The sequence below is a fragment of the Callithrix jacchus genome, chromosome 4 (assembly GCF_049354715.1).
Source record: "Callithrix jacchus isolate 240 chromosome 4, calJac240_pri, whole genome shotgun sequence".
NCBI classification, from domain to species: domain Eukaryota; kingdom Metazoa; phylum Chordata; class Mammalia; order Primates; family Cebidae; genus Callithrix; species Callithrix jacchus.
The window spans coordinates 2,524,877-2,539,143 of NC_133505.1; the positions used below are offsets into that span (position 1 = coordinate 2,524,877).

At 44.1% G+C, this 14,267-nt stretch overlaps 1 protein-coding gene and 1 non-coding gene across 4 annotated transcripts in view; both read right to left on the reverse strand.

Moving 5' to 3' along the window:
• Positions 1-14,186, reverse strand: part of LOC144581983 (uncharacterized) — a 168,907-nt gene extending 154,721 nt beyond the window's left edge. For 2 of the 3 annotated variants that reach the window (XM_078368059.1, XM_078368060.1), the window contains exon 1: positions 446-14,186. In XM_078368059.1, the coding sequence (XP_078224185.1) occupies positions 446-733 (288 nt within the window). In that variant the 5' untranslated portion in view covers positions 734-14,186. Of the gene's footprint in view, positions 1-40 lie in introns of all 3 variants that reach the window. The other variant, XM_078368058.1, reaches the window with a different exon arrangement.
• TRNAA-AGC (transfer RNA alanine (anticodon AGC)) lies at positions 5,987-6,058 on the reverse strand. Its single transcript has one exon. It is a non-coding gene; the product is annotated as a tRNA-Ala (tRNA).
• Positions 14,187-14,267: the final 81 nt, after the last annotated feature.

Sequence of the window (14,267 nt, forward strand, 5' to 3'; positions counted from 1 at the left end):
ATGTCAGAACCAAGCACTGAAAAGAATTCCAGGAACGGACCTTGGAGACAAGCAAGGTTGCCGAGTGTCGCGCCTTGGGAGGGAATGCGGAACAGCCCATTCATTCCCAGTGGCCGGTGACTCAAGGTGACCAGAGCCAGCAGCTCCTCCGCCCTGGACGCCCGACCCGAGGCCGGTTCCCGCGTTTTGCCTCCTAAGAAAGCCCGGCCCGGGCTCCGGAGCTGCGACAGGGACCCTCCCACCCCACCTCGCGGACCTGGTGGCCGCCGGGACGCAGCGCCCTCGGGTGGCGGCGGGTGTGGGGGCGGCAAGAACCACGCGGAGGCCGCGGGGGCGCCGGGCCGGGAAGGCGGAGCTGGGGACGGGCTCGGCCGCCTCCTGAGGCCACGCGCTGCGCAGAGGGGGACCTCGGGAGACCGCTGGGTCCCGGCTGGACGGGACTTACCTGGTCCTGACGACAACGGACAACGGCCTCAACTAACGGCCGGAAGGTGAGCGGAGTCGCGGACGAGGACGGGTGAACCGCGGCGGCCCCGGGGCAGACCCGGATGGGAAGACGGAAGCGGGTAACCGGCGGCTGGAGGCGCTTTGGAGACGCGGCCACGCGCTGGGAAGATTCAGCTGCGTCGATGGACCTTCGAATGTAACAGGAGAAAGCTGCTCTCAGCTTCCCCCAAAACGTCTGCAAGAAAACATTTGCCACGTCCAGCCCTTCCAGACGCATCGAGGTCATCTATGATAGAGTTAGAAAATCACGCACCGCGTAAATTCCCATTTGTTAAAAAAAAAAAAAATCACAGAAAATAGACATCTTCTGGAGATGACTTTTCGAAATGGAGTTGTTGCACCACCTCTGTAGGCGACACCGGGAGCGGACACACCCACGTTTGTTCAGTGCGCTAGGCGACGTGCAGCAGAAGGCCTGAGACGGAAGACAAGAAGGTTCTATGCCAGACTCGTCACATTTAGAAGACATTTTCATATCATAATCATTGTCTAGTTGTGCATTTTATTCCTCACTATTGTATACATAGCTGACAACTCCAAGTCCTTTTTGAAATGTCTAGTCTCTCCCTTTTCTTTTGAGACGGAGTCTCTTCCTCTCTGTCGTCCAGGCTGCAGTGCAGTGGTGCAATCGCGGCTCACCTCCTGGGTACAACCGATTCTTCTTAGCCTCCCAAGCAGCTGGGATTACAAGCGAGCACCACCATGCCTGGCTGTTTGTATTTTTAGTAGAAACGGGGTTTCATCATGTTGGCCAGGCTGGTTTTGAACTCCTGACCTCAAGTGATCCGCCTGCCTGGGCCTCCCAAAGTGCTAGGATTACAGGCTTGAGTCACCGCACCAGGCCGGAATTGTCTAGTCTTTCTAGATGTTCTGAAGTGTCTAGTATGTGTTAAAATTAGTGATACTAAAATAACACATTTTGTAAATATCTTTTGATTAAAATTCATATGAAATGCCTTGAGGGGGGAATGGCCAACCACCGGTGGAGTAACATACATTGTGTTTATGCACTGGTTCAGGGGAGGAGGAGAAACAGGTGGTGGGGAGAGCTCTATGCCCCCAGTGTGCTCACAGTGGGGCAAGATTAAGCAGTCTCTCGTGTCTGTGCACTTCGTTTTCCTTATCTGTGCATACAGTGTTTATAGAGGAAAACAAGTCCTAATTTACATCTAGATGCTCTAGATGTTAAAGAGGTTGCCAGTATATGATAAAAGTAGAGTTAGTCAACTAATATATTTTGAACATTTTGTTTTAAAATTCCTTGGAAAGATTATCTTCTGAAAATTTGAGAATTATGGGCCACTGGGCTGACGGAGATGGGAAGGGTTCTAGGCTGGAATATTTCTTTCTGGAAGACTTGGGTTATAACTATTGTTACATGTATACAGTTTATTCAAGATTGCTTTGCAAGCCCTGTGTGATGGCTCATGCCTATAATCCCAGCCCTCTGGGAGGCTGAGGTGGGTGGATTGCTTGAGGCCAGAAGTTAAAGACCAGTCTGGCAGCCGGGCACGGAGGCTCAAGCCTATAATCCCAGCATTTTGGGAGGCCGAGGCGGGTGGATCATGAGATCAAGAGATCGAGACCATCCTGGCCAACATGGTGAAACTCTGTCTCTACTAAAAATACAAAAAAATTAGCTGGGCATGGTGGCACGTGCCTGTAATCCCAGGTTGCAGTGAGCCAAGATCACACCACTGCACTCCAGCCTGGGTGATGGAGATAGATTGTCTCAAAAAAAAAAAGAATGCTTTGTATATAGTGGACAAATATACTCCTTACCTGAAACATCTCGCCTATCTAGATGTTTACAAGTGTCCAGCATATGTCAAATGTACAGGCAACATTTAACCTCGAAGTAACAGTACAATAATCACTTAATAACTTTTTTTGCTAAAATTCATAAGAAACAGTGTCTTTTGGAAGTGGGATTGCTAAACCGCCTCTGTGAGCAGTATAGTAGTGTCTTGTTTGATGGTTTAGAGGAGGTGGGAGGGGAGATGTTGCAAAAGGTAATCTGCTAGTGTGTCTCTACTTGAACATTTTTCTGTATGTTCTATGCATTTTGTTTTGCCACATATAACATATATAATAAACAAGTTATAATTTTGCAACATCTAATCTCTTAAACGTTAGAGGTTGCCAGTGTATGACAAAGTACTCGGTAAAATTAGCACATTTTGTACACTTTGTGTTGAAATTCATAGGAAAGCTTGTCTTCTGTAAATGACTTTGGATACAGATTTGTTCAACTGTCTCTAAGCATTACATGTGCCTGTATGTCCACTGAATTGAAGGCAGAGCGAAGGAAGCGAGGAGGGAATGGTTCAAGAGACCAGAATAATCCCATTTGGAAGATACCTCAGATTATAACCATGGTACATGAATGCAATTTTATTTAACAGTACCGTGTACATGGTGGCAAGTTATAGGAAATATCTAGTCTTTTCAGCTATTTAGAAGTGCTTGATGTATTTAAAAGTAGAAGTAGTTGAATAATACTTTCTAAACAGCTCTTTAAGACTGATGGCACATACCGTGTTTTGAAGTGGAATTGTTAGACCACCTCTCTGTACAATGTGCTCTCTACTTGTTCATTGGGTGGGGGGAGGTGGGAGGAAAGAAACTGCAAAAGGTTTTCTGCTATTGTGTACTAGAAAATTCCGGCTTGTCCATTGACTTCTATGTCATGGGCATTTCGTTTAACTTTGCTATGCTGTGCATATTGTGTATCTACTGGACAAGTGAGTTGTCAACTGTGTGTAATCTACAGTCTCTAGGTATTAAATTTTATAATGTCTAATTGTATAACGTCTAGTCTCCAGATATTAAACTGGTCGCCAGTATATGACAAAAGCAGTGTTAGCAAACGAACACATTTTGTTCACTTTGTGTTAAGACTCATTAAAAGGCTGTCTTGTGAAAACAACTTTGGGAAGTGAAATGATTAACATCAACTCTAAGGGAATCAAGTGCCTGTATCCACTGGGTCTGCGGTGGAGAGGAGTGGGGGACATTCAGGATTCTAGATAGAAGGTTTTGAATTAGAAGACACTTTCAGATATAACCATCATTATCTATGTGTAGTTTATTCAACACTCCTGTGTGTATAGCGGACAAGCTAAAGTCCTTAATTGAAATGTCTAGGCTTTCTAGATGTTTAGAAGTGCACAAAATACGTCATAGATATCCTTTTGATTCATATGAAATATTGTCCTTTGGAAATTGATCAAACCACTTCCCTGAACAGATACATTATTATATTTGTGCTGGTTCGGGGGGAATGAGAAGCAAGTGCAAAGGGCTTTATACCAGGGTGTTTTTGGCGAGGCACGCTTGACCGTTGTCCCTTTTGTCTGCATTTTCTTTTTTTTTTTTTTGAGACGGAGTTTCGCTCTTGTTACCCAGGCTGGAGTGCAATGGCGCCATCTTGGCTCACGGCAACCTGCCTCCTGGGTTCAGGCAATTCTCCTGCCTCAGCCTCCTGAGTAGCTGGGACTACAGGAACATACCACCATGCCCAGCTAATTTTTTGTATTTTTAGTAGAGACGGTGTTTCACCATGTTGGCCAGGATGGTCTCGATCTCTTGACCTCGTGATCCACCCGACTCAGCCTCCCAAAGTGCTGGGATTACAGGCTTGAGCCACCGCTCTATAAGTTTTATTCTATTGAGGGGTGGCTTCCAGATGTATAGTCCTACCAAGATAGATAGCTTTATCCCTTTCTATACATTGTTAATCCTTTAATTACTTATTCATGTGTAAATGTTTTGACTAATACCTCCATTACAATGGTAAGTAGTAGTGAATATAACGAATATCCTTGTCTTGTCATGAAAAACAATTTGAATGTATTTGATCACAAAACACCTTAAAAAGACATAAATAGGGAATACATACCATAAGCACTGCACCCACCACTTTTGGTACAGGCAGTGATTTTGTTCTGTTTGCCCAGGCTGGAGTGTAGTTGCACAATCACAGCTCACTGTGATAAGCCTCAGCCTCCTGGGTTCAAGTGATCCTCCAGCCTCAGCCTCCAAAGTATCTGGGAATACAGGCGTGCACCACCATGCCCTACTAATTTCAAAAAATGGTAGAGATGAGGTCTCTCTATGTTGCCCAGGCTGGTCTGGAACTCCTAGGCTCAAGCAATTCTTCCACCTCAGCTTTTCAAAATGCTGAGACTGCAGGCATGGGCCACCATGTTGAGCCTCATAAATATCTATTAATATTATATATTATACAGAATTATTTATTAGAATCAAACATAATTTCTAGAAATCAATGAGCTAAAAAGGAAAAACTGGTTTCTTTCCTCTATTATCTATTCGATCAATACTTCACACTAGCTCTGGCTTAGGCAAATCACCTTTGGTTTGGATTAATTAACATGTAGGCATTGTGGGATACTTGGTGTTAGGGGCAGTGAAGGTCGTCATCTAGTTAAGTGTGTTTGTCAAATGAGCTCAACATGTCATTTATTTTTACTGAAATTTTCTTGAACAAGAGATATTTCAATGCCTGGTCTCTCACAGTCCCACTAAGCTGTTTCAGCAAAGGGGCAGTAGTTCCTCATTTAACCAGCCAATCCCATCGGTCTCATTCAGCTTAAACTTGGGAGGCACCCCAAGCTATGAGAGACAGCATTTTATTTTCCTTCATGTACCTATCACCCCACATTACTTATGGGGCCCACTGGTTCCATATCTGGTGATTCAAGAAAAGGTAAGGTATAGGGCAGTTGGAAGCTCAGAAGAAAGACGTGGATAAGATATGTTTCTGCCATCACACCTTCGTGCTGCTGCTTGTGCCAAGAACTCTTTGGAATTCAAAAAACAAAAGAAATAAAAAAGTGAATGAAACAAAGGGTCTCTTTTTTTTTTTTTTTTTTTTTTTTTTTTGAGACGTAGTTTCGCTCTTGTTACCCAGGCTGGAGTGCAATGGCACAATCTCGGCTCACCGCAACCTCTGCCTCCTGGGTTCAGGCAATTCTCCTGCCTCAGCCTCCTGAGTCGCTGGGATTACAGGCACGCGCCACCATGCCCAGCTAATTTTTTTGTATTTTTAGTAGAGACGGGGTTTCACCATGTTGACCAAGATGGTCTCGATCTCTTGACCTCGTGATCAACCCGTCTCGGCCTCCCAAAGTGCTGGAATTAGAGGCTTGAGCCACCGCGCCCGGCCTTTTCTGTTTTTCAATAACACCATGGCATGAAATCCAAAGAAACCAGGCTGATCAGTTTGCAAAAATGGTTGTTACAAAGAAAAAAGCAATAATGCTTGTTACAAAGAAAAAACGCTTGTTACAAAGAAACTTCCTGGTGTGGCAATGCTAGCGATTACAGATGTTGAGCTGTGCAAATGCTGTACAGACAGGCAGAAAATTGATGAATGAGACCAGGTTTACGTAACGGGAAGGAGAAGTGAAAGTGGAGGAGAAATTGAAAGGAGAAAGTACACCCTCCCAAAAACTGGTGGAGGTGCCGGGGATTGAACCCGGGACCTCGTACATGCTAAGCACGCGCTCTACCACTGAGCTACACCCCCAACCACAAACAAGTTACTTTGCATTTCTTTCATGATTTATAATCAGCATTTCTTACAGATTCAGTAAATTGCAGTGAAATCATGAATGCACACTCCGCAATCTGTGAAACAGCTGAGCTGGGTCCTGCTCAAGCCGCGTCTAAAGAAGGCAGCACAGTGAGCTAGCAAAGGAAGGAGCCCGAAAGCAGACAATCCGCTGTCTCTCGCTCTTTCCAGCTTCATTTCCTGCCTTTTTCAACCTTAAGGCCCCAGGAGGCCAAAGCCGGTACCGCAGCCGGGCACCAGCAGAGACCTGCGGGTTCGGGGGTGGGGAACTTCGAAGGGGGGCGGGGCGCGTCGAAAGGGATCCTCGCCTACCGAGGTCCAGGCCCCGCCCAGCACCGCGTTTCTTGGAACAAAGACTCTCAGAGCATCGTCCTTTTCAAAGCCCAGAAAGTCCACTGAACATTCAGTGGTGATGGCCGGGAACGTACTTGCGAGCTCAAGATGTCACGGATCAATCCCAAGGACAAACTGGAAACAGGGTCCCGGGTGAGAGGCATCGTGTAGGCGCCCAGATCCGCGCGTCTAGAGTAGTTACCTCCGGCAAAACTCTGAGGGTCCCCTGCTAAGCCGAGCTGGTGGCGCTGGGGTGGGTAGTACTTATTCGAATAAAAGATGCATTAGGTAAGGCAGAACCGGCATCTGTTCCTTGGCGACCAATCTGTAGGAAACCATGGAGCAATAAAAAATACTGGTTTTTCGAATGGTGGTGGGTCCCACATTTTAAAGAGCCGGCCAGCCAACCCAAATCCTCAGCTGCTGACCTCTCAGGCACCTCCTTGCAATCTCTCTTTCTCAGACAATTTATAACTTACTAAAAAGCTGAAAAAATAAAAATAATACAAAAAATACCCAAGTAGCCTTTATTCAGATTTAGATATTATTATTGTTGTTATTATTATTATATCTGGGATGGAGCCTCACTCTCGCCCAGGCTGGAGTGCCGTGGCACAGTTTTTGCTTAATGCAACCTCCGCCTCCTGGGTTCAAGCAATTCTCCTGCCTCAGCCTCCTGAGTTGCTAGGATTACAGGCGTGCACCACCGCGCCCAGCTAATTTTTTTTTTTTTTTTTTTTTTTTTGTATTTTTGTATTTTTAGTAGAGATGGGGTTTCACCATGTTGGCCAGGCTTGTCCTGAACTCTTGACCTCGTGATCCCCCCACCTTGGCCTCTCAAAGTGCTGGGATTCAAGGCGTGAGCCATGGAGCCCAGCCAGATGTAGGTCTTATTAATACTGTACCCCGTTTGCCTTGTCATTTGCTCCTTATCTCTCCTGTAAGTTGCCTACATCACATCCATTTCCACTTTACTATATTCCCACGGTACTGTTAGGAACGTCTTTAAATTTAGCACTGATATAACAGCCGTAATCCACAGTCTGCATTCCAAGTTGACCAACTGACCTGATATTTTCCTCTTACACAGGACCTCATCTAGAGTCAGGCATTGCATTTAGTTGTCATATCTTTTTTAGTCTTTAATGGAGAATATTTACATCGTTTTATTTTTTATGACATTGATATGTCGTATTAACAACTTGATGTTGCAGTCAAGCTGTTAATAAAATAAAAAGGAATACTGTTCTTTTCATTTTAAAAAATAGAATGTCTTTCATTTCGGGTTTGACTGATACTTTCTCATGACTAGCTTCAGGATAAGCGTTCTCCACTGGAATACTAAATAGACAATCTTGTGTGCTTATATATTTTTCAGTCATTGGTCTGTGCTTTTCGGTTCTTGTTTTTAAAAAATCTACCCAACAATTAGTCTCTAGATAGTACACTTTTTGTGACATTTCTGGTCTCACAAAGCATAAGGAATTCTTTAGAGGTCACTCAAAACAAAAATAAATAAATATTTTCTGGGCTCTAAAGTGATTCAGAAACACCCGGAGCCCAGGTCAGGGTGATGAGGAGTCAAAGCCGTCGGTGTGCGAGCCCCGCCTAAAGTTCTTGGGAGCTGGAACAGGTGGGAGCAAGAACTGCTGGAAGCCACCTCGACCAACAGAGGAGCGTGTTTAACCTGAAGACAGACACCGATAGAAATACGACTGTGAGATGAATAGTTAACATCAGAAAAGCAGAGAGGTGAAGGAGCTGAGCCTCACTCTTGCTATGGGCCAAAACCTGTAGTGAGACCTAAGTGGTTCAGGGTCAAATTTGTCCTCATGGCAGAAGAAGAAATGTATCCTCCCTGAAAGAAAACATCCCCGAGTTAGGCCGGCAGAACTCCCTAATGTTAAGAAAAGGTTAATAATAAAGATTACTACAAACCTAAGAAGGTAAATTACTATGCTTGAGACTCAACAGATACCAAAAAAGTCATGTTGAGACCTGAAGAACTGCAGATGTTAAATTTTAAGACACAAAATGTATAATAGCTATGTGTGACATCTATCAATAAATTGAAGATACGATTACAAATAGAAGCATGCAGAAGAGTAAAATTATGTAAAAATTTAGATTCAAGAAATAAAGACCTAAGAGTTAAAATTAAAAATTCTTAATAGAGGAGGGTAAAACTAGCCTGTTAGCTACAGCTGAAGAAGGAATTACTACGTTGAGAGATAAAGCCAAAACATTAACCCAGAATACAGTGAAAATAGTTGAGAACATGGAACATATGAATCAAGCTTAGATAGATAAACACGACCGCAAATTATTTACATCTCCTCGGATCAGAAGGTGGTGTCTAATCTTGTTCCCGCAACCATGGCATGTGCGCTGCCTTTGTGATCTGCTGCGGCCGCTGGACCACCGTGGCATCGATGCTGTGCTGCTTCTAAGCGCAGGTCTCAAGAAGGCTTGCAGCTTCCGTTCTCACCATCTTGGAACGCTGTCACTGTCTAGGAAGGCTGGGCAGTCCCACTGGGGAGATCACATGAAGAAAAGCTGATGAACTGCACAAAATAGTCCTTGGCATTAAGGGCATTCAGGAGCGGCGAGTCCCAGCTGATCTGATAACTCACCGTGAATTTGAAAATCCCGCTGACTTTACAAGGAGATGAGATGATACATTTCAGCTGAGTTCTATGCTGTTTTACGCCACTGAGTTCGGAGCACTTTCTTACACAGCCACAGAAAACTGATTTTATTTTATTTTATTTTTTGAGACGGAGTTTCGCTCTTGTTGACCAGGCTGGAGTGCAATGGAGCGATCTCGGCTCACCGCAACCTCCGCCTCCTGGGTTCAGGCAATTCTCCTGCCTCAGCCTCCTGAGTAGCTGGGATTACAGGCACGCGCCCCATGCCCAGCTAAGTTTTTGTATTTTTAGTGGAGACGGGGTTTCACCATGTTGACCAGGATGGTCTCGATCTTTTGACCTCGTGATCCACCCTCCTCGGCCTCCCAAAGTGCTGGGATTACAGGCTTGAGCCACTGTGCCTGGCCAGAAAACTGATTTTAAAAATCTTAATAGCAATAGAAGAGTAGATGAAAATTCTGAAGTATATATGATTAGAGTGGGAATAAAAGAAGAGAAAAAATGTGGGTGAAGAAATATTTAGATATAATAATATACCTGGGAAAATTCCCAAACTGGTGACAAAATTTTCACTTATAGAGTCAGAAAGCAAATATGTCACAAACGAGTCAAAGAGAAACAACTGTAACTACACAACTCATAGTGAAATTGTGTTACACCAAACACAAGAGGGGGTCTTAAATCAGCCAGAGAAAATGTATACATCTTCTGCAAAGAAAGAACAACTAGAATGTTAACAAGCATCTTCACGATAAAATTCAGGAAACAGTGAAACATATTTTGCAAATATTTAAACAAAATAATTTCCAATCTAGACATGTGCATCCATCAAACTAAACTTTAAGAATGAGAAAGTATTGGCTGGGTGCGGTGGCTCACATCTGTAATCCCAACATATTGGGAGGCCAAGGTGGGCGGATCACGAGGTCAAGAGATGGAGACCATCCTGGCCAACATTGTGAAACCCTGTCTCTACTAAAAATACAAAAAAATTAGCTGAGCGTGGTGGCGCGCGCCTGTAGTCCCAGCTACTCGGAAGGCCAAGGCAGGAGAAGTGCTTGAACCCAGGAGGCGGAGGTTGCAGTGAGCCAAGATGGTGCCACTGTACTCCAGCCTGGCACCTGGCAACAGAGTGAGATTCTGTCTCAAAAAAAAAAAAAAATGAGAAAGTTTTAAAAATTGTATTTATTTTTGGTGCCTATAAATGGGTAAATCCCAAAACAGCAGCAACACAGAGTATTTAACAATATTCCCTTTATCTGTCTGTCTCTCCAATTTTGGGGGCAGCAGCTCACCCTGTGATCCTCAATTCTCTAATGGATCAAGAAGAATTGTTAGTTTTCAGCTTGTTTAGCTTTTCTCTTGCTGTGAGGAATGGAATAGTGACTTCCGAGTTCTTCATATATCAGACCAGAAACTGAATGTCCTATTTTAATCTTTTTGATTTACATAATTAATAGATGTTTGAGAGCAAAGGGAAAAGTAAAAGCTCGTGTAAGTGTTATGGAAAGTGCAGGATTATGTAATTTCAGCCCTAGAGATACCAGCTTTTGACGATGACAATTGGGATATAGTCTCACAATTTTTTTTTTTTTTTTTTTTTTTTTTGAGACAGAGTCTCACTCTGTCGCCCAGGCTGGAGTGCAGCGGTGTGATCTCGGCTCACTTCAACCTCCACCTCTGGGGGTTCAAGGAATTCTCCTGCCTCCGCCTCCTGAGTAGCTGGGATTACATGTGTGCACCACCAGGCCCAGTTAATTTTTAAAATATTTTTAGTAGAGATGGCATTTCCCCATGTTGGCCAGGCTGGTCTCAAACTCCTGAGTTCAAGTGATCCACCCACCTCGGCCTCCCAAAGTGCTGGGATTACAGGTATGAGGCACCGCGCCCGGCCTTCTCAGAGATATTTTTGATGTCAATAGTAATCAGAGCTTTTCTTTTTCTTTTTCTTTCCTTTTTGTTTTTTTTCCTTTTTGTGACTGAGAATGTCAAAGGGATTTTCAGAAGTTGAAAAGGGTTCATACCGTTTCCATTTTATGAGGCTTCTTTTGTATCAAGAATAACAAAATGTCAAAGGAAAATTATAAAAACTGGAATATACTAGAAATACTTATATTTAAAGGTGAACTCCCTTAACATCAAATTAATACAATTATACAATAATTATAATTGTATTCATGATGTCCCTTGGAGGTATTTGGAAAAGTCTAAATTTTTACTTTCTAAAATTGAGGTTAAGGCTAAATGGACCTCACTGATACTATCTAACAGTCTGTTACTACTTACACATATATTTAAAATAATAATTAAAGAACTATACATACTGTGCTTCAACTTGCTTTTTTCTATCACTTTATAGTTGGGTTTAAGGAAGAAAATAAAAATATAAAACTTTAAATTTTAATACAACTTGTACAATTATTTTCTAATACACTTTTACCAATTGACATTCCCTCAACGGTCTTTCAAAACATGTGCTTTTCAACGCTCTATCCCCACTTGTTATTATCAGTCTTAGAAATATTTCTCCATATAATGAAGATGGAGCATTATATATTATGATGATGACGATTATTATTTTGTGAAACAGAGTTTCACTTTTGTCACCCAGGCTGGAGTGCAATGGCACTATCTCGGCTCACTTCAACTTCTGTCTCCTGGGTTCAAGTGATTCTCCAGCCTCAACCTCCAGAGTAGCTGTGACTACAGGCGCCCATCACCACGCCCAGCTCATTTTTGTATTTTTAGTAGAGATGGGGTTTCGCCATTTTAGCCAGGCTGGTCTTGAACTCCTGACCTCAGGTGATCCGCCCACCTCAGCCTCACAAAGTGCTGGGATTACAGGCATGAGTCACCATGTCAGGTTCTGAGAATAAAGTATCGTTATTTTAATTAGCGTTATCTTCAAATATAAAGAAAGTGGAGCTTATTTATTAGCCATGTGATTGTTTACTACTGTGGATTGCCTGGATAGGTCCTTCAGCTTTTTTGTTTTTGTTTTTGTTTTTCCTGCTGGGTTATCTTGTCTTTTCTTGTTTCTTTCTTTTCTTTTCTTTTCTTTTTTTTCTTGAGATGGGAGTCTTGCTCCCATCACGCAGGTTGGAGTGCAGTGGCGAGATCTCTCCACCTCCGCCTCCTGGCTTCAAGCAATTCTCCTTCCTCAGCCTCCTGAGTAGCTGGGATTATAGGCGTGAGCCACCACACCTGGCCAGGTTATCTTTTCTTACAGATAATAACGATAATTCATTATACTTAAATAGTGAATTTTTTTTCCTTCTGAGATAGTCTCACTCTGTCCCCCAGGCTGGAGCGCAGTGGTATGCTCTCAGCTCACTGAAACCTCCACCTCCTGGGTTCAAGCGATTCTCCTGCCTCAGGCTCCGGAGTAGCTGGGACTACGTGTACTTCACCATGCCCTGCTAATTTTTGTATAAAAGTAGAGGTGGGGTTTCACCATGTTGCCAAACTGGTGTTAGACTCCTGACCTCAAGTGATCTGCCCACCTTGGCCTCCCAACGTGCTGGGACTATAGGTGTGAGCCACCATACCCATCCTTACATAGTGGTTATTAGACTGCCAGGCGTTCCAAAATGACTTCACATGTTCACTTAGCCCTAAAAACAACCCTATGGGGGTAACACATTAGCTCAAGAAACTTAAACAATTGAAAATGCTCCCCCTTGGGACTTCGATTTTTGGTATTCTTTAATTAAATATAGATTTTTCATTCATTTAACAGTAGGGATTGTGTGCCTGCTACAGGCTAATGCACTAGATGCAATATGATGAATAAAGAATATGGTGCTTGCCCTCTAGTTGAAGGGAAGATAGTCTAAATAAAATCTTTGTTAGTCTAACAAGGGAAATTTCCCCTCAAAGTTTGTATTGTGAAATGGTTTTGAAGTCACCGGTATAAAATTAGGATTCCTTGAAACCCTGAAAGAGGAACAAAAGAAATGAAGCATAAAGGATTTGAACAGCAAAACGGTAGACTTAACTCAGGGCTTAGGGGAAATCATAACAACTGGCCGCAATTAAATAAGCAACTGCCATTGTTTGAATTATTAAATGAATAAATCTTTAGTCCTCTAACCCAGGGGTCATAGGTCAGTTTCCCGCGCTGGCTAGTTGTATGTTGAAGATGGAAATGTGAAATTTGGTAGAGGAACACGATGGGGAGAGAAGAGAGTCCCTTCAGCCTAAACAGAAGTAAAGATTTCAAAGGAAAGGGGAAAACAAAACAAAACAAAACAAAAACAGCATTTGGGCAAGAAATAATTTCTCCAATATTTCCCACTAAATATAGAAAAGCAGAGACGCCCTAGTGAGTAGATCGGTTCCTCGGTGCTGGGTTTGTCCGAATCAGCGTCTTCCTGGATAGATTAAAATTCCGCGGGCGGGAGGACATGGGGATGGAGTTGGTGAAGTGGCCGCGCAGGTCACACGGTGAGCGGGACAGACCCCGACCCGGCGGGCTGGCGCCTGCGCTAGGGGGGATTTCCCCACCCGGCCCTTTCGGTGTCGGTGCAGCCGCGCTGCATCCTCTTAGGCGATAACTTTCCGAAGTGCTCCAGAACGAAATCGCTCACATCAGGGAGCTTCCGTCTTCCCACCTTTTCCAGCCGCGCTTGACCGGTTGCTGCACATCGCAGCCATGCGGTGATTCCAACCCCTCCCCGGGAAAGAACAGGAGAGGCGGGAAAGCGTCTCCTCCTGCCCGGCAAATCGCGGAAGCAACAACGTTTACCGGAATCACACAGCAGGTTTGCTGTTGCTCGTTGTTTATTTGCTAGTTTCTGGCACCTCCCAGAAAACAGGAATCCCTGGAGCTGTTCCCATCGGAAGGAATAATCCGGTCCCTCCAAAGCGAGGGCGCGGAGCGGCGGGCTGGAGCCGGGGCAGCAATCCGGAGTTGAAATCCTATGCCCGTTCATTCCGGGGTTCAGCGAGGACCCACGTTGAAGGCCCAGGCGAGCTGCTTCTATCTGTCCGTCTGAGACGTGCTAAGCAATGGACCCGCTCTAGATGTCATTGATCGCTTTTGTGGTTGCTGCGAAATGTACCTCAAAGTGCCCGATTCTGAGTGTGGTTATAAGGATTGCATCAGGATTACGCCAGGAAAAGGGTGATTAGAAATCGTATTATTACAGGACGAACTGTGCGGAGGAAGAAAATGACTCTGC